Source organism: Littorina saxatilis, unplaced genomic scaffold (assembly GCF_037325665.1).
Source record: "Littorina saxatilis isolate snail1 unplaced genomic scaffold, US_GU_Lsax_2.0 scaffold_197, whole genome shotgun sequence".
Taxonomy (NCBI): Eukaryota; Metazoa; Mollusca; class Gastropoda; order Littorinimorpha; family Littorinidae; genus Littorina; species Littorina saxatilis.
In genome coordinates, this window is record NW_027126446.1 from 18,743 (window position 1) to 42,985 (window position 24,243).

At 41.3% G+C, this 24,243-nt stretch overlaps 2 protein-coding genes and 2 long non-coding RNA genes across 11 annotated transcripts; 2 read left to right on the forward strand and 2 right to left on the reverse strand.

Annotated features, from left to right (window-relative positions):
• The first annotated feature begins 1,200 nt into the window (after window positions 1–1,200).
• Window positions 1,201–5,944, forward strand: LOC138954878 (uncharacterized). Of its 3 annotated transcripts, XR_011452001.1 has the most exons (6): window positions 1,201–1,598; window positions 2,096–2,194; window positions 2,398–2,490; window positions 3,045–3,092; window positions 3,415–3,512; window positions 5,737–5,944. It is a non-coding gene; the product is annotated as an uncharacterized lncRNA (long non-coding RNA). The 3 variants fall into 3 exon arrangements; XR_011452000.1 differs by lacking the exon at window positions 3,045–3,092; XR_011452002.1 differs by lacking the exons at window positions 2,096–2,194; window positions 3,045–3,092.
• A 7,628-nt stretch (window positions 5,945–13,572) lies between these two features.
• LOC138954873 (uncharacterized) lies at window positions 13,573–16,997 on the reverse strand. Of its 6 annotated transcripts, none has more exons than XR_011451994.1 (3): window positions 16,714–16,997; window positions 15,770–15,846; window positions 13,573–13,769 (listed from the first exon to the last, which is right to left on the reverse strand). It is a non-coding gene; the product is annotated as an uncharacterized lncRNA (long non-coding RNA). The 6 variants fall into 6 exon arrangements; XR_011451995.1 differs by lacking the exon at window positions 16,714–16,997 and adding an exon at window positions 16,538–16,707; XR_011451997.1 differs by lacking the exon at window positions 16,714–16,997 and adding an exon at window positions 16,299–16,707.
• A 2-nt stretch (window positions 16,998–16,999) lies between these two features.
• Window positions 17,000–22,235, reverse strand: LOC138954875 (transient receptor potential cation channel subfamily M member 8-like). Its single transcript, XM_070326634.1, has 4 exons — window positions 22,191–22,235; window positions 19,138–19,238; window positions 17,259–17,467; window positions 17,000–17,004 (listed from the first exon to the last, which is right to left on the reverse strand). The coding sequence occupies exons 1-4, from the start codon at window positions 22,233–22,235 to the stop codon at window positions 17,000–17,002; spliced, it is 360 nt and encodes a 119-aa protein (XP_070182735.1).
• LOC138954876 (neurofilament heavy polypeptide-like) lies at window positions 22,234–23,475 on the forward strand. Its single transcript, XM_070326635.1, has one exon. It carries the CDS (start codon window positions 22,234–22,236, stop codon window positions 23,473–23,475), a length of 1,242 nt encoding a protein of 413 aa, XP_070182736.1.
• Window positions 23,476–24,243: the final 768 nt, after the last annotated feature.

Sequence of the window (24,243 nt, forward strand, 5' to 3'; positions counted from 1 at the left end):
TCTAATCTGGACAGAATGCAGGATGAAACGAGAGTTTTAGTGGCATCAACAGTGAGAAATTTTCTTATGGAACCTATTCTTCTGATCTCAAAGTAACATGTCTGACAGACTTTTTTGATGTGTTGTTTCATTGAGAGGTGGGAGTCCATGATGAACCCAAGATTCCTAGCACTATCAGAGAGAGAAATGTCACTAGAACCTACTGTGATGGAGGCTGGAAGGGAAGTGGTCGAAGAGGAAGCTCCAGAGAAAAGAAGAAATTCAGTCATTTTGAGGGGGCTACTCACATAAAACATAAAACTATGAACACATAAAACTACACATATACACTTGTATGCCCAAAACCCTGCAGACATACAATCTGGAGCCGCTCATCCCTCTCAGATAGAAGCTAAACAAAACAGATCAGTAAAGTTCATGTATTGACTTTACTTGTTGGGGAGTATACATCTGTCAAAGTTAATTGGAAAATGTCTACACACACAGCCATTAAAACTGGCGAACTTTCAGGAAGCTGTCACACTCAGAGGCATGTTCTTATATTTCTTCTGCTTGTAAGAGCTTAAGCTTGTACTTGACCGAGTTTCACTCAAAATAATTGAGTTTTAACACACGTTTTAAAACTTAGTTTGACCAAACACTAACATTTACCTTGCAGGTCTGTTGGAGTCACTCTGAAACAAGGGAAATGAAATGCATGAATAGAACATATCCATAATAACATCTGTACAGAATTAATAGAACATTCATAATATGATCTGTATGTATGTTTCCAGTACAGACGTTTTGATGAGATTTTAGGGTGTGATGAGTGTGGGGGTCGGGAGTGATTGTAAGAGCAGGGATAGCAAGAAGTGACAGCATTATGTTTTCCAACTTCCCTCTCTGCGTGACGGTCTTTACAGTGTCCCTGCCACTTAACACAAAACATCACCCAGCCCATGTGTCTACATACACATTCACAGGTCTTATTCCTCACCACATGTGTGTCGTAACCAAAATCATTCAGCACTCACACACACTCACAGGGGGCACACCTTTCCAGATATGCATCATAACAAAAATCAATCAGCTGAATCAGCAAACACAACTACACTTTTAGCAGAGAGCACAATATTTAACAAGAAAAGCAAACACTCGGAGTTACTTAGCGCATTCTATTACAAATGGTTGCTTAAAGGGATAGTATCCGCCGGAAAAGGCCTTCAGGGCTGAGGTGCACGAAGCCAAAGTGGGTGACAACCAATGGGAGATCTGCCCAAGTCGGTCCGCTCCCTCCCGGTCGGGGTGCACGAAGCTTTTTTCCCAGGGTTGCGTACCGAATGGGAGGCTCCCGTTTGGACCAGCTAGCTAGCAGCCCCACTCAAAGAAGTTGGCACCCAAAAAAATGGCGACCGCCTTTTTCGAAATGACATTTTCGGAGATTTTACAAAAACAACGCCCAAACGAAAAGGTAGAATGGTGCCTTCCGTTCGATTTCAAGTCATGCTTTTCACATTTCCAAGCAAGATAACCGCTGAGAGTGCAGAAACGCCGCTGTTCGACTTTGAAATCTCGAATCGCAGACGACCTTCGCTTTCACAGTACAATCATAGCAGGTGAGGCAGTGTTATCATTTAGATCAGCTCGTTTTCGTATTTTGTGTGCATTACGATCATGTAGAATTATTGGAATCAAAGCAGGAATGACTAAGGCATGCAAATGCGTTGATTTTGTCGAAAGCTGTACAGTAGTTAGCTAGATTCTTTCTGTTGAGTTTGTTTGTATGACTGAATTTCGTCTTCAAAATCTTACCACTTCTGTGATTTTCATTGTTTGTTTAGCTCATCGGCAGGAAAATCGTCAGGCAAAATATCAATCTGTTGAATGATAACGTTAAGATAAGGGATGTTCAAACATGTATCTGCTTGCAAACACAAGCGCAAGGCCAGATCTATCTGCTTCATTGACTGCCAGATTTTCATTGAATCTTCAAACTGACTCGTTTGCAGACTCTCAAATTAGATCCAGTGTTTGTATTATTAGATTCATGATTGACCATTCAGGCTGTTTACGATGATTACGTTGTGTTTGTTTATGCTGATGCAATCTGCAGATCAAAGGGAACTGACCGCAGGCTGACCCAGTGATCAATACAACTTGTGTTTACCACTCAACATTTCCTTCCACCTATAACTCAAGGGCAAAAATAAAGGTACATGCTTGTGGATTCATTATGCAATTCATGTCTGTGAAGATCAAGATAGTTGTGAGCTTTAACTGATTATGCTTATTAATATCAGCACCATCCTCACCCCATAACACTCTCATGTCCAACTAGCACTGTAACCAACCTTCAACCCTGCCCCCACCCCCTATCCTTGCCCCCTCTCTGCATAATTATGTTCAATTTTTCAGAATGACCTTGTTATCACTCCAGCGTCTGACCATGGAGTCTACAGGCCATAGTCTCAGATGTGATGGGATCAAGAGGATGCCACAATGATCAAGGTAACTTTGCAAATACTCAAACAGATCTAAATGCAGAAGGTGATCCACAAACATGTTTGCTTAAACATTACAAGGTTACACCCAGAACAACAACTGGCCTTAGTTGCTTATTAACTGCAAGCAACAAAGACCCTCTCCCCCTCCCCTCTTTCACCTGCAACATATATTTTCATATCCATATCCAACTTTTCCATTGCCTCTTATGTTGTATAACTGTTGATATTTGACAGTAACAAGGTTTTGTTTCCAATCAATGGCTCTGCATTTACCCTGTACACACACACACACACACACACACACACACACACACACACACACACACACACACACACACACAAATATATTCACAATCTCACTCTCCCTGTTTTAAATTCAGTCATTTGAATCACTAACACTTAACTGGGAACGTTCAGTGAATCTGTGATAGTGTTATTTGGAGTAAGATTATTGACTTTTTTGCTGCGCCTGTTTTTCCTATCCACATAATTCGTTTTGTCCATTAAAATGCTGGTTTTTGTTTTAATCACTACAGTATGTGTCCATATATGATATAGTTTACGCCTGAGATGTGATGGGACCAAAAGGTTTCCAGAATGAAACAGGTAACTTTTTTTTTTACCTGATCTTTGTCATGCAGAAGTTGGTTCACATTATACATTGCAGTGTTGTTGTCTTCCAAATACATTAAACATTGTACCAGTCATTACATTTAAATGACAATGCTGACTAATATCAAACCTCCCCCGGTTCCCCAACCAGCCTTCTCACATCCCCCCCCCCCCCACCCCGTCCAATCCCCCCCCCCCCCCCCCCAACTCATTAGATCACGAACACCACACTAATAACGTCATATATACTGTTGCTGCTGCTAAAAGTTGTTGTGACTTGTTCTTCCTCTGTGTATATTTTTTTGTGTTTCCACAGAATGCAGTTCTTCCATGCGCCTCAACGTCTATAGATCTATGGAGTCTACAACATTGTCTGAGATGTGATTTGAGCCACAGCATGTCAGAATGATCAAGGTAACTTTTTAAACACATATAGCTGATCAAACTGAAGAATTCAAACACACAGTTTCAGTGGGTTTTTTTAATGCATAAAACATTGCAACAGTCAGGGGCTTTCTCCCAATAAAGATTGTGAGGTTTTCTTTGCAAGTTGTTTCGCTATGCAGAGTGTGATGTTTTTGTTTGTTTGCTGTACTGAAATGAAGATGCACAGATAAAAGAAAGTATTGCATGTAGAGGAAGGACTATGCTTTTGGTTTTTGACAAGACAAATTTTACTCATTAGAGCTTAAGTATAAATTCCTTACATTTTGAACCAAAATGTCAGACATCACAGATCTCTCAAATTAAAAAAAAAATGAGGGCATCATTCTGACTTGAACATATACCACACATTTGATAGGCTGGTTATGTTCTGTGTGTAGTGAAAACATTTCGCTGAATGAATTTCACATGTTGACACCAGTGCCTAGAAGGAAATGAATCGCACATCCTCCAATCTCCACAAAAAGAAGTCAGACGTATGTGCCCATGTTAAAATAAAGTTTTATTTTTTCCATGTAAAAACCTAGACAAACATGACAATGTGGTGTCTGATATACTGGATAATATGATGAGGAACGTACCTTTAAAGGCCCAGTCCTTATTGTGAAAGCAGTTCTGCTCAGCTGGAATTTGGTGAATTTGTTTTTTTTACAAGTTGAAGTGAATTCGCAAAAAAATTAAAAAATAACAATTTGTTGTGCACACAAAGCATTCACTGATTCAGGCTGTTGAATTTTGTCATGTGTCTTGGGAAAGGGGAAGTCTTATTCTACGTAAAAGCATCGCCAGGTTTGGGTTGAGCCAAATCGTTTGCATGGAAAGGACTGTGCCTTTTAAGGACGCATGGATTTTTCATCTATTCAATTGCAGGATAACATCACAACACGGAATAGTTTCTAAGCTGGTATTTCTTTTCCTTTCTCGAGTCCCACGAAGTTCCCAATGCTAGGTCATACTTTTGTATAGAAGCTGTTCGTGGAAATGTCATGTAAGTGTTTACACTGGCGAACATGAATTTTTTACACTGGCTAAAATGAAAGAAGTATGCATTCTTGTGTTTTGTTTCTGCAAGCGGTATCATTTTCCTAAAGTTATCTGAGTTTGATCTCTTACAATTTTTACCGCTAGGATATGTACAATGGGCTAATTAAACATATACGCCAGCCCACATTGCAGAACAGGATATGAACAAGGTATGTAGCGCTGTTTGCATCATTCGTTTAAATTCAAAAATCAGACTAATTTGTCTTCTTTGGCATTATGCATAAGATATTCATCTTTAGTTTTTGCAATGCTGACTGTAATTCTGTGTGTGTGTGTGTGTGTGTGTGTGTGTGTGTGTGTGCCTGTGTGTGTGTCTGTGTGTCTGTGTGTGTGTGTGTGTGTATGTGTGTGTGTTTACTGATATATTGTAATTTATTAATCGGCCCGAAGACGACACAGTTTCCAACTCCCCAGTGAGACTTTTTGAGTCAGTTTCATGCATGATAGCTAACTGAGGTGTCTGCAAGAAAGTAAGGGTATTTCGTATACTTCATACTTGGTGTACATTAATTTCAGCTTCGGCATGACTAGTCCCGAAAGATGCTATTTTGTAGGTGAAATGGTCTGACTTTGGTTGTGTTTCGAAAAAGAATCCAAATTCGGGGATGGACTCAACAGTTCGAGGTTTAAAATGGAGCGGAAGACTAACGAACCCGATTTAATTCTTCAAGATTGATATTTTTGGGGTTATTTGAAGGACGTAGTATACCATACACAACCTTAGACAATCAGTGACTTGAGTACAGCCATTACAGGCAGGAGGAGGGCATCCCCATAGAGGATTGCGTTCCTGTCATCGGTTAATTTTGCGCAAGTGTGACTCTACCATGAAGGGGTCATTTTTCCAGTCAATCGTGTTCGGCGAATATCTTCATGGTTGTTGTGCATGAATTTCACTTTGTTCATCACCATTCCACAAAGTTTCCTGTTTGTGGGTTTCATGGTCCGATTTTTTAGCTTCTTTCAAAAGTGTTCCAAAGTACCCCTCCATTTAACCTGTAAACTCGCAACTTTGTTGACCTTCGTCATGCATAAGCTGTAGTTAATAAACACCAAATGATAACTAATTCGGTCAACGGATGTAGAAATTATAAAAACAAAATTGGGTTGAATTTTGTGTGTGTCACCATCTATGTTTGTATTTTTGCAGGCAGGCAGGGGTGGAGTTGTGATGATGCGGCGCCGGTTGACTGAAGACACACGAACCAGCATTCTTCGGAAGTGTTTGGATCACAAATCAACATTATTTCACATTGAATGGCGGCAGACATTTATGTATATATTCTCAGCTCAGACGTGTGCTTTGAATTCGGATGTTTAAGAACAAGAGACAAACTTGAATAAAGCCTTACGAAGTACATGATTGTAACTGGAGCAAAAGTGTGTGTGTGTGTGTGTGTGTGTGTGTGTGTGTGTGTGTGTGTGTGTGTGTGTGTGTGTGTGTGTTTTTACTGATATATTGTAATTTATTAATCGACTGAAGACGACACAGTTTCCAACTCCCCAGTGAGACTTCTTGAGTCAGTTGCATGCATGATAGCTAACTGATGAGGTGTCTGCAAGAAAGTAAGGGTATTTCGTATACTTCATACTTGGTGTACATTAATTTCAGCTTCGGCATGACTAGTCCCGAAAGATGCTATTTTGTAGGTGAAATGGTCTGACTTTGGTTGTCTTTCGAAAAAGAATCCAAATTCGGGGATGGACTCAACAGTTCGAGGTTTAAAATGGAGCGGTAGACTAACGAACCCGATTTAATTCTTCAAGATTGATATTTTTGGGGTTATTTGAAGGACGTAGTATACCATAAACAACCTTAGACAATCAGTGACTTGAGTACAGCCATTACAGGCAGGATTAGGGCATCCCCATAGAGGATTGCGTTCCTGTCATCGGTTAATTTTGCGCAAGTGTGACTCTACCATGAAGGGGTCATTTTTCCAGTCAATCGTGTTCGGCGAATATCTTCATGGTTGTTGTGCATGAATTTCACTTTGTTCATCACCATTCCACGAAGTTTCCTGTTTGTAGGTTTCATGGTCCGATTTTTTAGCTTCTTTCAAAAGTGTTCCAAAGTACCCCTCCATTTAACCTGTAAACTCACAACTTTGTTGACCTTCGTCATGCATAAGCTGTAGTTAATAAACACCAAATGATAACTAATTCGGTCAACGGATGTAGAAATTATAAAAAAAAAAATTGGGTTGAATTGTGTGTGTGTCACCATCTATGTTTGTATTTTTGCAGGCAGGCAGGGGTGGAGTTGTGATGATGCGGCGCCGGTTGACTGAAGACACACGAACCAGCATTTTTCGGGAGTGTTTGGATCACAAATCAACATTATTTCACATTGAATGGCGGCAGACATTCGAGTATATATTCTCAGCTCAGACGTGTGCTTTGAATTCGGATGTTTAAGAACAAGAGATAAACTTGAATAAAGCCTTACGAAGTACATGATTGTAACTGGAGCAAAAGTGTGTGTGTGTGTGTGTGTGTGTGTGTATGTGTGTGTGTATGTCTGTGTGTGTGTGTGTGTGTGAAGTGCAACAGTTAACAATGACGATGAGACAGAATGCTAAAGCACAGATCCTTTTATTTAACAATCGATATCGTCCTCCTTTTATTTTTTAAATGTTGCTGTGTTGACAAACGTTCTCCGAGCAAACGTCTATCTAATGTTTTTGTCATCACATTGAAAGAATTTCTTCTGAGTAGAATGAAGCTGAATTAAAATGTAAAGAAAACAAAAGACCCATTGCTCAAAACATTAAGAAACAGGATGATTTTGGTTCGGTCGTAGACCTAAAAGCATTACCGAGGGATTCATTCGAGGCCAGTGTATCAGTGCAAATTGAAAATCTGTGAAACCTCAGATATAACTTTATAAAACAAACAGAATTTTGATAAAAAGAACCAAAATTCACAGTAGTTTTTTGTTTTTTTGCATCGCCCTCTTCACCCAACCCCAACCCTAATTGATGTGCCCTAAAAGCGCTCAAAAACAGACACACGTTAGTTTTTCGCCTCAGTGCTTATCCACATTTACAAATATTGTATCATTTATTTTTGGTCACTGCCCTTCCCTTTTCTGATAATTATAGTCAAGATTTCTTTAATTTCCCTTGGATTCCCGATGGCTCCACGGTAGACACCATGATCAGCGCATGCGCACTAAGGCCACTCAAGTCATTTTCCCGAATCTATTTATAACCTCCGACACAGTAGGGTAAATGACCGAGACGGCTTCGTGCACCGCGACCAAGTGGGAGGGAGAGACCCAAGTCGGTTAGCCCCCAAGAAGGTGACAACTCTCACCAAGTTACCACCCAATGGTTGTCACCCGCTTCGATCTTCGTGCACCTCAGCCCAGATCGCTTTCAAAGCATCACCGTAAGATTCTACGTTACAAATAATGCTACCATCCATGAGGAATAACTTGTTTGTTTGTTTGTTTGTTTATTTGTTGCTTAACGTCCAGCCGACTACGCAGAGCCATATCAGGACGAGGAAGGGGGGGATGAAGGGGGCCACTTGTCAAGCGATTCCTGTTTACAAATGCACTAACCCATTACTTGTGTCCCAGCAGGCTTTAGTAAAACTAAATTAATACCTACTGGAAGATTACCAGTTTCCAGTATGTTAAAATAGGCTTAACCTATCTACTGCTGGACTTACATCAGAACACTAACAGATTAAACTATACATGAATCGCGAGACAAGCGGCAAGAGAAGAGATTTTTGGAAAAAATACAGGTGAATGAGCAAGAAGGCAGAAAAAAGAAAAGAATTCATGAAGAAAAAGAGAGCATGACAGGAAAGAGGAACCAAAAATCTACCTAACAGCAAACTAGAAAGCTCCTGCGGTTCCAAAAACAGGAGGGGCTTTTAATTTCATAACCGCAGTGCCCCACTGCGGCAAGGAATAACTTAACTTTGCAAATTCCACAGTATTGATACCTAATTAATTGTCGTAACAGATTCCAAGGAAAGAGCACTCTTGTAATGGTTGGGTGATTTCCCTTGTCAAATGTGTCAACAATGGCGCGTCTTCCTGCGATCATTGTAGTCTGAAAAGGTAAGTGTCATTTTCCAGCTTAAGTTAGCGTTGTCTGACAGGAAATAAAGCTTTCAATAGGACAAGTCAGTATCAGTGTACAAGTTGCTCTCAGCAGGACTGCAAATGAATCGATCGATGCGAGTCAAAAAGCCCTGACGAAGATCATGCTCGTACTTTATTTACTCAGTCAGATTTGAGATTATCTTGGACATATATGTGTTGCCTGTTGGTGATCATTTCAAATATATGTCTCTAAAGTTGCGCTTTTACTTATAAGCTTATGCATGTGTTTCAAATTCCATTCATGTCACTGATCGAACTCAGGGTCAGGGAACAGTAAACGTGCGAGAGTTCGAAGCAAAGCGCATTCATGTTTCAGACAAATAGAGAGCTCTGAAAATTATGTCTTTTCCCATAATAGTAACCCAAAAGAGAAGAAATTATACTTATCCCTCTTAACAATGTCGAGAATATCAGTGTCTTGTGCATTTGTTGTGTGTGTGTGTGTGTGTGTGTGTGTGTGTGTGTGTGTATGAGCGAGACTTGTATCACTGTGTGTGTGTGTCACTGTGTGCATGAATGTGACTGTGCCTGTGTGTCACTGTGTGCATGAGTGTGATTATGTGTGTGTTTGTGTTTGTGTGTGTGTGTGTGTGTATTATGCTTGTGATATAATCACATATATATAAATTGTATTTTTGTATACACGTGAAAAAAGGAGTACAAACTATGTACTGTTGTGTGCGTGAACGTTGTGTGCCAGCTGTCAAAACTCAAGTGAGCTTTTCCTGATTATGATTGAAGTTTGCTACAAATAACTCATTAACTGTAAGGGAGATTGATTAATATATAGTGTATTCTTTTCAAGCATTTGTCTTTATTTTCAGGCTATGGAAGTTTTACATTCAAAACAACAAGCGGCCAGGCTGCTCGTTCAACTTCAAGAAGTGCACATCGAGGCAGGATAGGGAGAGGAATTAGCAGAGGTGTGAGCTAATGCAGAGGCAAGGACTGGTCCAAGTCTTCTCAAACTGAAATTGGTTTGCTGGGCAAGGGGAAGGCTGATCCAAATAACAATTTGAAGGTACGTGAGGACTAGTTATACTTATAATATTAATAGATACTTTCTCTGTGTGCAGGAGTTAAAGGAAAAAGACTTATGATGTTAGAGCCAAGGGTAATTTTGTGAATTCCAATACTGGCAATAGAGTGCTATCACAGAAAATGAAGAAATTACATTCATCCAACTGAACAATGTCAAGAAAGTCAGTGCGTGTTGTGTATTTGTTATGTGTGGATGTGTGTGTGTTTTAGGAATGTAAAATAAGTAAAATTGTGTGTAAGTGGGGGTGTAAATTAGTGGTCTGGGTGGCCCAAAAAACAATTTGAAGGTGAATCAGGACTATAGTTATAAGTATTTTCTCTCACCGCTTCCCCCCCTCAACCCCCACGCCTCCTCCAAACTCAATCATTCGAGTAAGTACCTTTTTATTCTGCAAGATTTGTGAGTTCGAAGACTTTGTTACAGGGTATACTAAATAATGACTAACGGTGAGGTTTTTAGGTGTCAGTCACAAATTACATTACTGGTGCTTTTTTTTTCATTCTAGGGAATGTGTGTATTTCCTGGTTTCAAAAAATATTGAAAAAGAATGAAAATTCAGCTTCAGCATCCTGATTTTGTCAAGATATTTTGTGCAGTTAAATTTCAGTACCCACAACCTTTTAGTGTCTCATAAAGGGAAATAAATGAACAGTCCTCACAATTGGGGTGCTGTACCGTGAACCCCCCCCCCCCCCCCCCTTTTAAAACCCTTTACAATTCAAGATCTCCCCTATATTTAGACCTTGCTTTTCAGATTTTCTGGTCATAACCTATGCAAATTCACCTTCATTTTAAGACTTCCTGCTTTTTAATACCTGATTTTATCATATTTTGGGAGATTGTAAAAGGGGGTTCCACTGTAATATGAATTCTGTTTTAGCTACACCTGTATGCTGTTTGTAAAGAAGGATATTTTACAGATTGAGGGGATCATTTCTGCCTCCATAATGATCGTTATGATCTGACACATTGGCTAACAGATTCCATGATCATGCTGTTATGTAGGAAGTCATAATAATGATGTGTAGGTTTTTGAATTGTGTCTGCTTTGCAGTTCAAATAGATGTCTGCCTTCCTGTTCAATTTTTTTTTTAAACAAGACAATCCCTGAAGCACATTTTCCAACCACATGTCAAACAGCAGTTCTGCTTAGCTTGAAACATCAGTGTGCATGCCCCTGATCAAGGCATGCTACTTCATGTCATGCGCCTATGGTTGGGCTATTATTGCCAATTTTTGTGTGTTGACGAAACAAGACAGAATTGTTGTTGCCGTGTGTGCGTTCTCAAATTATGACGATATTAATTGGTATTGGTTTTTTGTCCCTGTGTAAGGGTGTTTTGTTCATTGGGTTGTCATGCGTGTGAGAAAGATGTTATTTTCCTTGGTTTGAGACTCTTACTGGACCGACTATCATTCATTGACTCTGACTCACTTTTTCTGCTATGTATTGTGATTGACGCTTTAGTTCCACGTACTCGTTGGATGAATGTGTGAATGTTTTTGTAATGCGGATAGCAGTTGATTTTTGTTGGAAAACTGCCCCTCAGCTCCGTTTGAACGGGACGCACGCAGTGAGTTGAATTCATGTCACGATTGTTGGTCGGGCGTGAAACACGCACGAGAACGAATTTGCACAGTCAGTTTTTTGGTACAGTCTCAAAAAGGGTTCACGCGGGCTATCCTTCCCGCAAATACCATCAGTTGCTTCCTGTCTGTGGAACCGAGCACATCTCTACAGATTGTGTCAGAAAATAGAAACTTAGATTAATAGTCAAACCGACCATGGTTTTGTGTTCAAAATAGTTTAGGAGAGAAGTACACCAGATGTGAAGTTTTGTGCATTCATGACTTGCGTGCCTTTATGAGAAGTGTCGTGAAGAAATGAGCCCAAATGGTTAGTATTTTACATGGTTTTTGTGTGATTGTAAAGGGGAAGGACGGTTGACGATTACTTGCTAGCTGCCCCCCCCCCCCCCCTTTCTCCCCCCCCCCCCCCCCCCCCCCCCCCCAATTTTCATTTTCCTTGATTTCGTTTTCATCTAAAAGGCGGAAACTTTGCTTTTTGATAATTAGAATCAAAATCGTTGCACTTGGATACTAATTCGTTTGGCTTCGTGATTTCCCTTTTCTTAGTGACCTTTTTTGAATTGTAATGTTTCATTTGTAAGGCCATTAGTTTATGGCTGCTAAATCTGTGTCAAACGCGATAAAATAGTTGTTGTAGTGATTTTTGTAGGCAATCGATTTTTGTAATGTTAACGTGACTGCGTGCTTAAGTTTGCTTAGTTAATGCTAAATTGATTGGGTCGATTTTCCCCCCACCTGTTAATGGTTACTTCCTTTCAAGTTGTTCTCACGCCAGTCGGTGGTGTAAATCGTATATATTGTGAGTGTGAGGTATTCACTTGTCAGTCTTCCTTCCCCGCCTTGTGTGCAATGTTATTTTGTTATGTAATGTTAATTAAAACGAAATTAACGCGATGTTAGGGATTAAATGACTTACACGCAAGTTTTTGTGGCGTGGATATAACTTTGCCACAAATGGCTCTGTTATTAAATTTAAACGGATGTGTAAAGGACTAAAAGGCAAACGACTAAGTGAGTTTTTTCTTTATGCAGTCGGCTTGATCTGCAAACGAACGGTATTGTCACTAGACAGTTTTGCAACGTAATAACGTGAAGCACGGGACTCTATTTACAGAGTGGTGTTTTGAAACGCTGGCCTCGGCCACCTGTGAAAATTATGTCATGGGAACGGAACGGAATTGATTTGAACGCATGTATATCTTGACCTTTTAAAGGCACACTTTAGTACGGTCTCTCCCATCCCCAAACGGTCCCAATATGCATACGATTATGCTTTTTCTTTAAATGTGCACTTTAGTGCAGATGGTCTCCCTTTTTTCAACGATAATGCTTATTATTTTTTACTGAAAGTTCATGTTCGTTCTCACCCGTCCCCTCCCCCCTTTGTTGTGTTTACTTGTTCGTTCTCACTCGTCTCCCCCCTCCTTTTTTCTCGTCCATTTATTTCTTCTTAATCTTTTTTGAATGACTTGGTATAGTATTTGATGTTTACAATGCATGTATTATAAGGTATTGTTTGTTTATTGCAGTTATCACCGATGAACACCCACAACCCCAAACTGCCTTGCCATGTACTCACCCAATGTCCCTTCCTATCTGTCCCCGTTTTCTCCTTATTTGTATTTGGAACTGACTAAATAATAATATTCCACAAAGAAACTGTTGTGGGACTTCGAGTATGGATGACGTCTCATGTTGCTTCACTCATCACACACTTCCAATCCTGAGGGCATGCACAATCAGTATTGAATAATTATATCAAATTGACCTTTTTGCGGTTGAGCACTTGACAGATGCTGCTACAATACCTCTTGTAGAGAAAAAATTTAGAGATACAGTGGAGCCCTTTTAATAGCAAACTCAATCAAAGAAAAGCAGAATGTCTTAGAATAGAGGTTATAAACAGGAATCTGAGAAAGTAGTGTCTTTTAAGACAAATGTTGTGTTTTTTTTAAAGGGGGGGGGGGGCAAATGGGGGGGGGGGGGGGGGGGGGGGGGGGGGGGGGGGGGGGCAAAGTTAGGGTTTCACTGTACAATGCAATGGTAAACTGGGCATTCATTCCAAGTAGCTAAAGATGTGTGACACTTTTGCTCGTCAGGAGCACTAGAACATGTCACATTTTCACACTTCTCAGTGTGTCAGAATGCTGGAAAACCTCCCCCCTCTCCCACCCACCACCACCTTTTACTCACACGTGCAATCCATTACGTACATGAATAGATTACAAACACTCTTCTGTAACTCTTTATTTTCACACTTTTTCTTGCATTTGGTTAATTTTTTCAACCCTTTTCGAAGTTTGAATTAAAGTGTCTTCACTGATGGGTGATTTTCTGTTTATGCTCCAGGACTTCAAGGCACTGGTGCTTGATGACAGCAGGCTCCTACTGGCCCACACACAAAGAAGAGATTGAAGATGCCCTGGTCCTGGAAGAAGAAGAGGGAAAGATCAATAAAGCCAAACGATACGCATCATTCAGAGTTATATTGAGGAAAGATATTGGCTATTCGGGTGAAGGTGTAAGAGTTGCCATGTGCAGTTGCTGTGTATGGGTCATAGGAATGACATTATAGATCCAACTGGCCAGTACACTGACTTTCTTCCTTGCTGCCTGCATTGGAGTACATTGTGGTGTTAAACAAAGTGCGTTTCTGTGTGGGTTGGTTTACACATGCTCTGTCACATTCCATATTAGACGGCCAGCTGAGACTACAAAATAGTGCATGTTTGTACACTAAAAAAACAAAAGGAATTCTAACCAGAACCAATCGATACAGAAATGTTATTTGTATTTTTGACCAAAATATGACATTTTACACACACCTTGACAGTCCTTGTTCACCTTGAGGAACACTCACTGTCTCAATCTGTGTAAAATGTCATAATTTGGTCAAAAATACAAATAATGTATGTTGTTTTCTGCTTTTTTAATGTACTGTAATCTACCTTGTAAGCGCCGTTAGTACCTAGTAAACGCCCACCCCCAACATTGGGATCAGTGTTTGAACATATGTTGTGTGTGTGGGTTTTTTGTTAATTATGTGCACAGTTCTGCACCTTGTAGAGACATTTTCATTCTAGAGAACGCTGACAGACAGCTATATATTTATTTATTTCATACTCTCGGCACTGGAGTATCTCTGGATAGCCCCTCAAAAAGAAGACGAGGGAGGGTCTTCTGAAGTTGAAGAGGTCTGCTTTCAGTGATTTACAGGGAGCATGTGAAACGACCAGTGTTTGATAACACCATTTCCCTCTGAAAGATTTTAGCTTTCTAAAATAAACTTACCCCTTTCTTCGTCACATCAATGTCTTGGATCAGTATCAATGACTGACAGAATGACTTCATTTCGAGTTTTTTAGGATGTGTGTACATTCACTCTCACTGAATGAATTTTTGTGTTTGGTTTTTAGTGTTTTTTCTTTCTGTTTAGACACTTGCATATCAAGCGAAAGATACATACAGGGCGACTATTTGTGCATGGAAACAGCTGACATGAGCATTAAAGTCAGGGGAAGAGTCCTGAAAGTGTATTGATTAATGCGTTGAATTCACAGGTCTAGTAAAACTTGTGCAAAACATATTATATATACATGTGTTGAAAAGTGCTCGAATTCCAAGAATAGTTTCATGTGTAGCACCTTTGAACTGTGCAGAGGATGTGTGCCTGTGGATTTGAGATCTACATGGAATAAAATAGACACTGTTCTTGAGAATTGAGTATGTTTTTGTGTGCACATGTTGTTTGCTTTATTGATAATAATTGACTTTTGGTCAAGATGTAACCATACATTTCTGTAGCAAAGATGCAATGATAAAAATAGAAAGAATATGATCAAATAATAAGACACTGGGCTGCAAATTGCTTTTAATTGTCATTGTATTTATCTGTAAACTGATCATGATTTCCATGGCATGATTAATGCAGTGGAACCTCCCTTCTATGACCCCCCAATTTAAAACTCCCTTCTTTTTAAGACCTTGTTTTCTCACATTTTCTGTTCATAACCTCTGTAAAATTACCCCCATTTTAAGACTCGTTCTTTTTTTAGACTCAATTTTCTCAGATTGTTTGAGGTCGTAAAAGGGGGGTGCCACTGTAATAATAATGCATCTTCAGAAATTGAACACAGGTGCTGCAGGTTTTTTTATAACCATGAAGAAGAAAAATACTGTTTCAAAACTTTGACAGTGTCTTATCCTCAAACGTACACCTTTTTAAAGAATCCATAACTTTTAATCACTCAACAAAATTGCCTGCAGCTCAAGTGAACCAGAAATGGGGAACAATTGGGCACACTCAAGGAATCGGTTCTTGGTAACTTTTCTGTCGGTTGCGCAGCCTGAGAGAGACATGACAGAGATACTTACTCAAGATAAAAGATAAGCTTGACTTACATCAGAATTATGAACATTTAAACTCACCTTGAGCTTTGTCCGAAATATTTTAAACCATTATTGCCACACATTGCAAGAATGTTTGATGTCCGGGTGCTTTTCCCCTGAAAATTAAAAAAAATAGTTTTAGTAATTATAGCAACATATAAACCACTAAGTGTAAACCAAAGGCTGGCCAATTACATACAGTTCTACAGCAACATCAGTTCTGAACATGAAGCTTTCAACATGCACAGCGACACTTAAAAATGGCAGTTAAAAAAGAAAGGATGAATGAGATTCTGCCGCATTTAGTGTTTGCTTCAATGAACGCTGTCCGAGGAAGAATGTGTTCTTCGTTAAAAAGTTACCCTTTCACAAAGCCTTACAATAAGCTTCAATCATAGTTTTTCCTGCAAAATCACAACATTAAAAACTTTAGGCACAGAAAAACTCATACCGCTGACAATATAAAATGTCAGTTATAAATAACATTTTCTGTTGCACTACATCCAAAGACTGTGCTGACTGACCTTACTTTTTCCATCTCAAAACAATTTTTAGGGGGATTACCTACTCTGTCTGTCACAGTGTCAGTCTCAGTCTCCAGTCCTATACAGTGCACCACAGGAGCTTGTACCCAACCGCCAGTTGATCATTATTTAGTCCTGCAGGTACGCCCTTACTAGGCTAGCGAATGCGTAGTATGTAGTTGTAAGAAGACTGTAGGGATGAAGGAGTAAATAATGATCGACCGGCACTTTGATACAAGCTCCTGTGCAGTGCACAGACACACACACACACAGTGACACACACCGTGGCGTGTCCGTGTTCAAACCAAAACTGGACTCAATCGACCCTGCACACTACACGTTCGTGCACTCGCTTGATGGATGCTTCATTCGCTCAACACACCAGCAGACACACAGACAAAACGGCAGCAACATTTGTCTAGGTCTGTCCAAAGTCTACACAACAGTTGCTTTACTTACAAATCCCCGGGCCGGCAGCAGGAGAGAGCTCTGCGTCGTGGGTAGTCAGCGCCACACGATGGTAACACTCATGCAGTTCAATCCAACTTTCCCACTGCTTGCCGCGTGTTGATAACTTTGCATTTTGTGCATCGAGCATGACTTTCTCGTGATTCTGTGTCGTTCCCAGTCAGTCTGCTGCTTTCAGAACCACCTTGAGTCGATTTCTTACATCCCATCCGCCATTGTTTTGGGTCGTCATGAAAACGGCACGCTCGTGACGAAAACCAGTCTATGACGGCCAATTTTAATCTTCAAATGGTGGAGAGCAGTCGCCAATTTAATCATGTTTAATTAATTATTTAGCATACTTGTGGTGCTTTATTGAGCAAACCGGGCCAGGTGCGTCTTAATTAAGGTACACTAGATTCCCCAAATTCTTCAAATCGGCCGAATTCGACAAAAAAAACTCCAAAATGGCGGCGTGGACACTATATGTTTAAGTTTTGAACAAACACACACACGCACACACACACGCGTAAACACACACACATATATGCACCAACTGACCGGGGGCAGGCGGCGCCAGATGCGCGTCATGATGTCCTTGCAGGCCGTCTGCGTCATGAACTGGCGGTTACAGGTCATGATGGCTAGCTGCAGCACGGACACGCCCCCCCACCACGGACACGGCTTAGTCAACAACCCCTCCGTGGCCACCTCGTTCATGTGGTGACAGTTCCTCAGCGTCTCCATCGCCAGGGCTTGAAACCGCCTTCACAACACAGGTCAACATTGAACAAATTGAAAATAGTACATAAGCCTTCACAACACAGGCTAGAATTGCCCGTGCATCTACACGCATCGAGAGAGACCTGAACGACCGGTTTGTATTCAACACGTGGTGACATCTGGGTGCCTACTTTGCTGCGACCAAAGAGGGCCGTCATTCGATGAAATGAGCTGGACTGTCGACGGACAGAGAAAGCAGGATATTTCAACCAGAAAGGATGGTTGAATGAGAGTAGATACGCATGAGCTTATGAGGTACTTAGCCCTTAATCTACGCTAGTGTGTACATCAGTGAGTGTGCGGTGTCTCCTCTGTTGTGTTGTTTATCTTCCCATGTAGCGAATCATTTGCTCGTTATTGCGCTAGGTTTTACCTGTAATGTTTACAAAGATGGGGAAAGGGGAGAAAATCTGAGTTGTAACTTCCAGTACGTTCGTTTCAGGTGCACGTGGCTTGCTGAGGGGGGGAAAGATAGACGATGTTAAAAGGTGGATGAAGGGGGTAGTTGTGACATGGTTACTGCACCTAAACTCTTTGTTTCCAGCTTTTTCACCCTGAGGCGTTCACCTCAGGATTTCTACCTTGGCGTTCCGTTCACCTTGGGGCGTTCACATTGGGGCGTTCACCTTAGGGGCTTCACCTTGGGCTCTTCGCATTGGGCTTTGTTGTCACGATGAATGACCGGGCAGACAGCACGTGGTGATCTGAGAGGGTCTTTTCTGTGGCCGAGCTACGCTGCACAGTAAAGGAGGAGCGGCATGGCTACAACACAGTCCCATGCTCCGTAAAAGACACCGACACTGAGTTAAGTGCATCCATGCGGTAACACCCTCTCACCTGTCGTCTATCAGCGTTGTTTTCCCTTTTGATGAATGTGTAGCCGAGGCAACGTGAACTATATCCGAGCGAAATAGTATAGTTGAGCTGCAACTTGGTACTTTCAGCTTTGCACGGTCAGCGTGCTACTTTAATTTCCAACAGAGGCTGACTATTAGCCAGAGTAAATTTTTGTAAGATGCCGTCGTTATTATTTGATCCCAGTTGTGAGAAGGGAGGTGGCGAGTTTGCATATAAACAGGCACTTGAAACTGTTTACTTTTGTTGGATTGATCTCTGTTTTGTATGACTGCGAGAGTGGATCGTGGTGTGGTTAGTCAGTTAGTAGTAATTGACCGTTCATAGTCATTCATTTGACCATGAAACGTGACAGTACATAAGTAGTGATAAAACAGTAAACAGTTTTTTTAAATAAATTTCATTTGTGCATCGACCATTAGGTCGATTTATTTGTGAATGTTTAGTTTTGTCAATAATCATAAATGTTCCTTAAACTAACCTGTTGTGATGATAAAACCTGTGTAAATGTTCCATAAACTAACCTGTTGTGATGATAAAACCTGTGTAAATGTTCCATAAACTAACCTGTTGTGATGATAAAACCTGTGTAAATGTTCCATAAACTAACCTGTTGTGATGATAAAACCTGTGTAAATGTTCCATAAACTAACCTGTTGTGATGATAAAACCTGTGTAAATGTACCCACATTCAGACTCCCTCCTATTCAAGACCCAGTTTTCTCTTACTTGTTGAGGTCTTAAAAGAGGGTTCCACTGTACAAGCTTATGAGAACAAGTAGGAAAGGAGAAAGTTACTTTTGTCCTTCCTCCAGCTGCCACTTGTCGTCAGGGTCGCTCTTCTTCTTGGCCAACGCCTTGAACACATTCTGTGCCACCAGCGCTGCTGCTATCTTGTCCTGTCAACACACAACAGGCAAAACTAGCAGCTGTCCTGTCAACACACATAGCTAACAGCTGTCCTTTCAACACACATAGCTTACAACTGTCCTGTCAACACACATAGCTAACAGCTGTCCTTTCAACACACATAGCTTACAACTGTCCTGTCAACACACATAGCTAACAGCTGTCCTTTAATTCAACACACATAGCTTACAACTGTCCTGTCAACACACATAGCTAACAGCTGTCCTTTCAACACACATAGCTAACAACTGTCCTTTCAACACACATAGCTAACAGCTGTCCTTTCAACACACATAGCTAACAGCTGTCCTTTCAACACGCATAGCTAACAGCTGTCCTTTCAACACACATAGCCAACAGCTGTCCTTTCAACACGCATAGCTTACAGCTGTCCTTCCAACACACATAGCTAACAGCTGTCCTTTCAACACACATAGCCAACAGCTGTCCTTTCAACACACATAGCTTACAACTGTCCTTTCAACACACATAGCTAACAGCTGTCCTTTCAACACACATAGCTAACAGCTGTCCTTTCAACACACATAGCTAACAGCTGTCCTTTCAATACACATAGCTTACAGCTTTCCTTTCAACACACATAGCTTACAGCTGTCCTTTCAACACACATAGCTAACAGCTGTCCTTTCACCACACATAGCTTACAGCTGTCCTTTCAACACACATAGCCAACAGCTGTCCTTTCAACACACATAGCTAACAGCTGTCCTTTCAACATACAACTGTCCTTTCAACACACATAGCTAACAGCTGTCCTTTCAACACACATAGCTAACAGCTGTCCTTTCAATACACATAGCTTACAGCTGTCCTTTCAACACACATAGCTAACAGCTGTCCTTTCACCACACATAGCTAACAGCTGTCCTTTCAACACACATAGCCAACAGCTGTCCTTTCAACACACATAGCTAACAGCTGTCCTTTCAACACACACAGCTAACAGCTGTCCTTTCAACACACATAGCTTACAACTGTCCTTTCACCACACATAGCCAACGGCTGTCCTTTCAGCACACATAGCTAACAGCTGTCCTTTCAGCACACATAGCTAACAGCTGTCCTTTCAACACACATAGCCAACAGCTGTCCTTTCAACACACATAGCTTACTGCTGTCCTTTCACCACACATAGCTAACAGCTGTCCTTTCAACACACATAGCTAACAGCTGTCCTTTCAACACACATAGCTAACAGCTGTCCTTTCAACACACATAGCTAACAGCTGTCCTTTCAACACACATAGCTAACAGCTGTCCTTTCAACACACATAGCCAACAGCTGTCCTTTCAACACACATAGCTTACTGCTGTCCTTTCACCACACATAGCTTACAGCTGTCCTTTCAACACACATAGCTAAAAGCTGTTCTTTCAACACACATAGCTTACAGCTGTCCTTTCAACACACATAGCTTACAACTGTCCTTTCAACACACATAGCTTACAACTGTCCTGTCAACACACATAGCTAACAGCTGTCCTTTCAACACACATAGCTAACAACTGTCTTGTCAACACACATAGCTAGCAGCTGTCCTTTCAACACACATAGCTTACAACTGTCCTGTCAACACACATAGCTTACAACTGTCCTGTCAACACACATAGCTTACAACTGTCCTGTCAACACACATAGCTAACAGCTGTCCTTTCAACACACATAGCTCACAGCTGTCCTTTCAACACATAGCTAACAGCTGTCCTTTCAACACACATAGCTAACAGCTGTCCTTTCAACACACATAGCTTACAGCTGTCCTTTCAACACACATAGCTTACAACTGTCCTTTGAACACACATAGCTTACAACTGTCCTGTCAACACACATAGCTAACAGCTGTCCTTTCAACACACATAGCTAACAGCTGTCCTTTAAACACACATAGCTAACAGCTGTCCTATCAACACACATAGCTAACAGCTGTCCTTTCAACACACATAGCTAACAGCTGTCCTTTCAACACACATAGCTTACAGCTGTCCTTTCAACACACATAGCCAACAGCTGTCCTTTCAACACACATAGCTTACTGCTGTCCTTTCACCACACATAGCGTACAGCTGTCCTTTCAACACACATAGCTTACAGCTGTCCTTTCAACACACATAGCTTACAACTGTCCTTTCAACACACATAGCTTACAACTGTCCTGTCAACACACATAGCTTACAACTGTCCTTTCAACACACATAGCTTACAACTGTCCTTTCAACACACATAGCTTACAACTGTCCTGTCAACACACATAGCTAACAGCTGTCCTTTCAACACACATAGCTAACAGCTGTCCTTTCAACACACATAGCTAACAGCTGTCCTTTCAACACACATAGCTTACAGCTGTCCTTTCCACACACATAGCTAACAGCTGTCCTTTCAACACACATAGCTTACAGCTGTCCTTTCAACACACATAGCTTACAACTGTCCTGTCAACACACATAGCTTACCACTGTCCTGTCAACACACATAGCTTACAACTGTCCTGTCAACACACATAGCTTACAACTGTCCTGTCAACACACATAGCTTACAACTGTCCTGTCAACACACATAGCTAACAGCTGTCCTTTCAACACACATAGCTAACAGCTGTCCTTTGAACACACATAGCTTACAGCTGTCCTTTTAACACACATAGCTAACAGCTGTCCTTTCAACACACATAGCTTACAGCTGTCCTTTTAACACACATAGCGTACAGCTGTCCTTTCACCACACATAGCCAACAGCTGTCCTTTCAACACACATAGCTTACAGCTGTTCTTTCAACACACATAGCTTACAGCTGTCCTTTCAACACACATAGCTAACAGCTGTCCTTTCAACACACATAGCTAACAGCTGTCCTTTCACCACACATAGCTAACAGCTGTCCTTTCACCACACATAGCTAACAGCTGTCCTTTCAACACACCGTGGAAGAGTTGCGGGCCCCTGACAGTGAGGCTACCAATGACATGAAGCGGAACAGTAATGCAGTGGAAGAGTTGCGGGCCTCTGACAGGGAGGCTACCAAGGACATGAAGCGGAACAGTAATACAGTGGAAGAGTTGCGGGCCCCTGACAGTGAGGCTACCAATGACATGAAGCGGAACAGTAATACAGTGGAAGAGTTGCGGGCCCCTGACAGTGAGGCTACCAATGACATGAAGCGGAACAGTAATACAGTGGAAGAGTTGCGGGCCCCTGACAGTGAGGCTACCAATGACATGAAGCGGAACAGTAATACAGTGGAAGAGTTGCGGGCCCCTGACAGTGAGGCTACCAATGACATGAAGCGGAACAGTAATACAGTGGAAGAGTTGCGGGCCCCTGACAGTGAGGCTACCAATGACATGAAGCGGAACAGTAATACAGTGGAAGAGTTGCGTGCCCCTGACAGTGAGGCTACCAATGACATGAAGCTGAACAGTAATACAGTGGAAGAGTTGCGGGCCCCTGACAGTGAGGCTACCAATGACATGAAGCTGAACAGTAATACAGTGGAAGAGTTGCGGGCCCCTGACAGTGAGGCTACCAATGACATGAAGCTGAACAGTAATACAGTGGAAGAGTTGCGTGCCCCTGACAGTGAGGCTACCAATGACATGAAGCTGAACAGTAATACAGTGGAAGAGTTGCGGGCCCCTGACAGTGAGGCTACCAATGACATGAAGCTGAACAGTAATACAGTGGAAGAGTTGCGTGCCCCTGACAGTGAGGCTACCAATGACATGAAGCTGAACAGTAATACAGTGGAAGAGTTGCGTGCCCCTGACAGTGAGGCTACCAATGACATGAAGCTGAACAGTAATACAGTGGAAGAGTTGCGGGCCCCTGACAGTGAGGCTACCAATGACATGAAGCTGAACAGTAATACAGTGGAAGAGTTGCGGGCCCCTGACAGTGAGGCTACCAATGACATGAAGCTGAACAGTAATACAGTGGAAGAGTTGCGGGCCCCTGACAGTGAGGCTACCAATGACATGAAGCTGAACAGTAATACAGTGGAAGAGTTGCGGGCCCCTGACAGTGAGGCTACCAATGACATGAAGCTGAACAGTAATACAGTGGAAGAGTTGCGTGCCCCTGACAGTGAGGCTACCAATGACATGAAGCTGAACAGTAATACAGTGGAAGAGTTGCGTGCCCCTGACAGTGAGGCTACCAATGACATGAAGCTGAACAGTAATACAGTGGAACCTCCTTTTTATATTTAGTCAAGTTTTGACTAAATATTTTAACATCGAGGGGGAATCGAAACGAGGGTCGTGGTGTATGTGCGTGTGTGTGTGTGTGTGTGCGTGCGTGTGTGCGTGCGTGTGTGCGTGTGTGTGTGTGTGTGTCTGTGTGTGGGTGTAGAGCGATTCAGACTAAACTACTGGACCGATCTTTATGAAATTTGACATGAGAGTTCCTGGGTATGAAATCCCCGAACGTTTTTTTCATTTTTTTGATAAATGTCTTTGATGACGTCATATCCGGCTTTTCGTGAAAGTTGAGGCTGCACTGTCACGCCCTCATTTTTCAACCAAATTGGTTGAAATTTTTGTCAAGTAATCTTCGACGAAGCCCGGACTTCGGTATTGCATTTCAGCTTGGTGGCTTAAAAATTAATTAATGACTTTGGTCATTAAAAATCTGAAAATTGTAAAAAAAAATAATTTATAAAACGATCCAAATTTACGTTTATCTTATTCTCCATCATTTGCTGATTCAAAAAACATATAAATATGTTATATTCGGATTAAAAACAAGCTCTGAAAATTAAATATATAAAAATTATTATCAAAATTAAATTGTCTAAATCAATTTAAAAACACTTTCATCTTATTCCTTGTCGGTTCCTGATTCCAAAAACATATAGATATATGTTTGGATTAAAAACACGCTCAGAAAGTTAAAACAAAGAGAGGTACAGAAAAGCGTGCTATGTAATTTAATTAAATTTTCGAAATCAATTTAAAAACACTTTCATCTTATTCCTT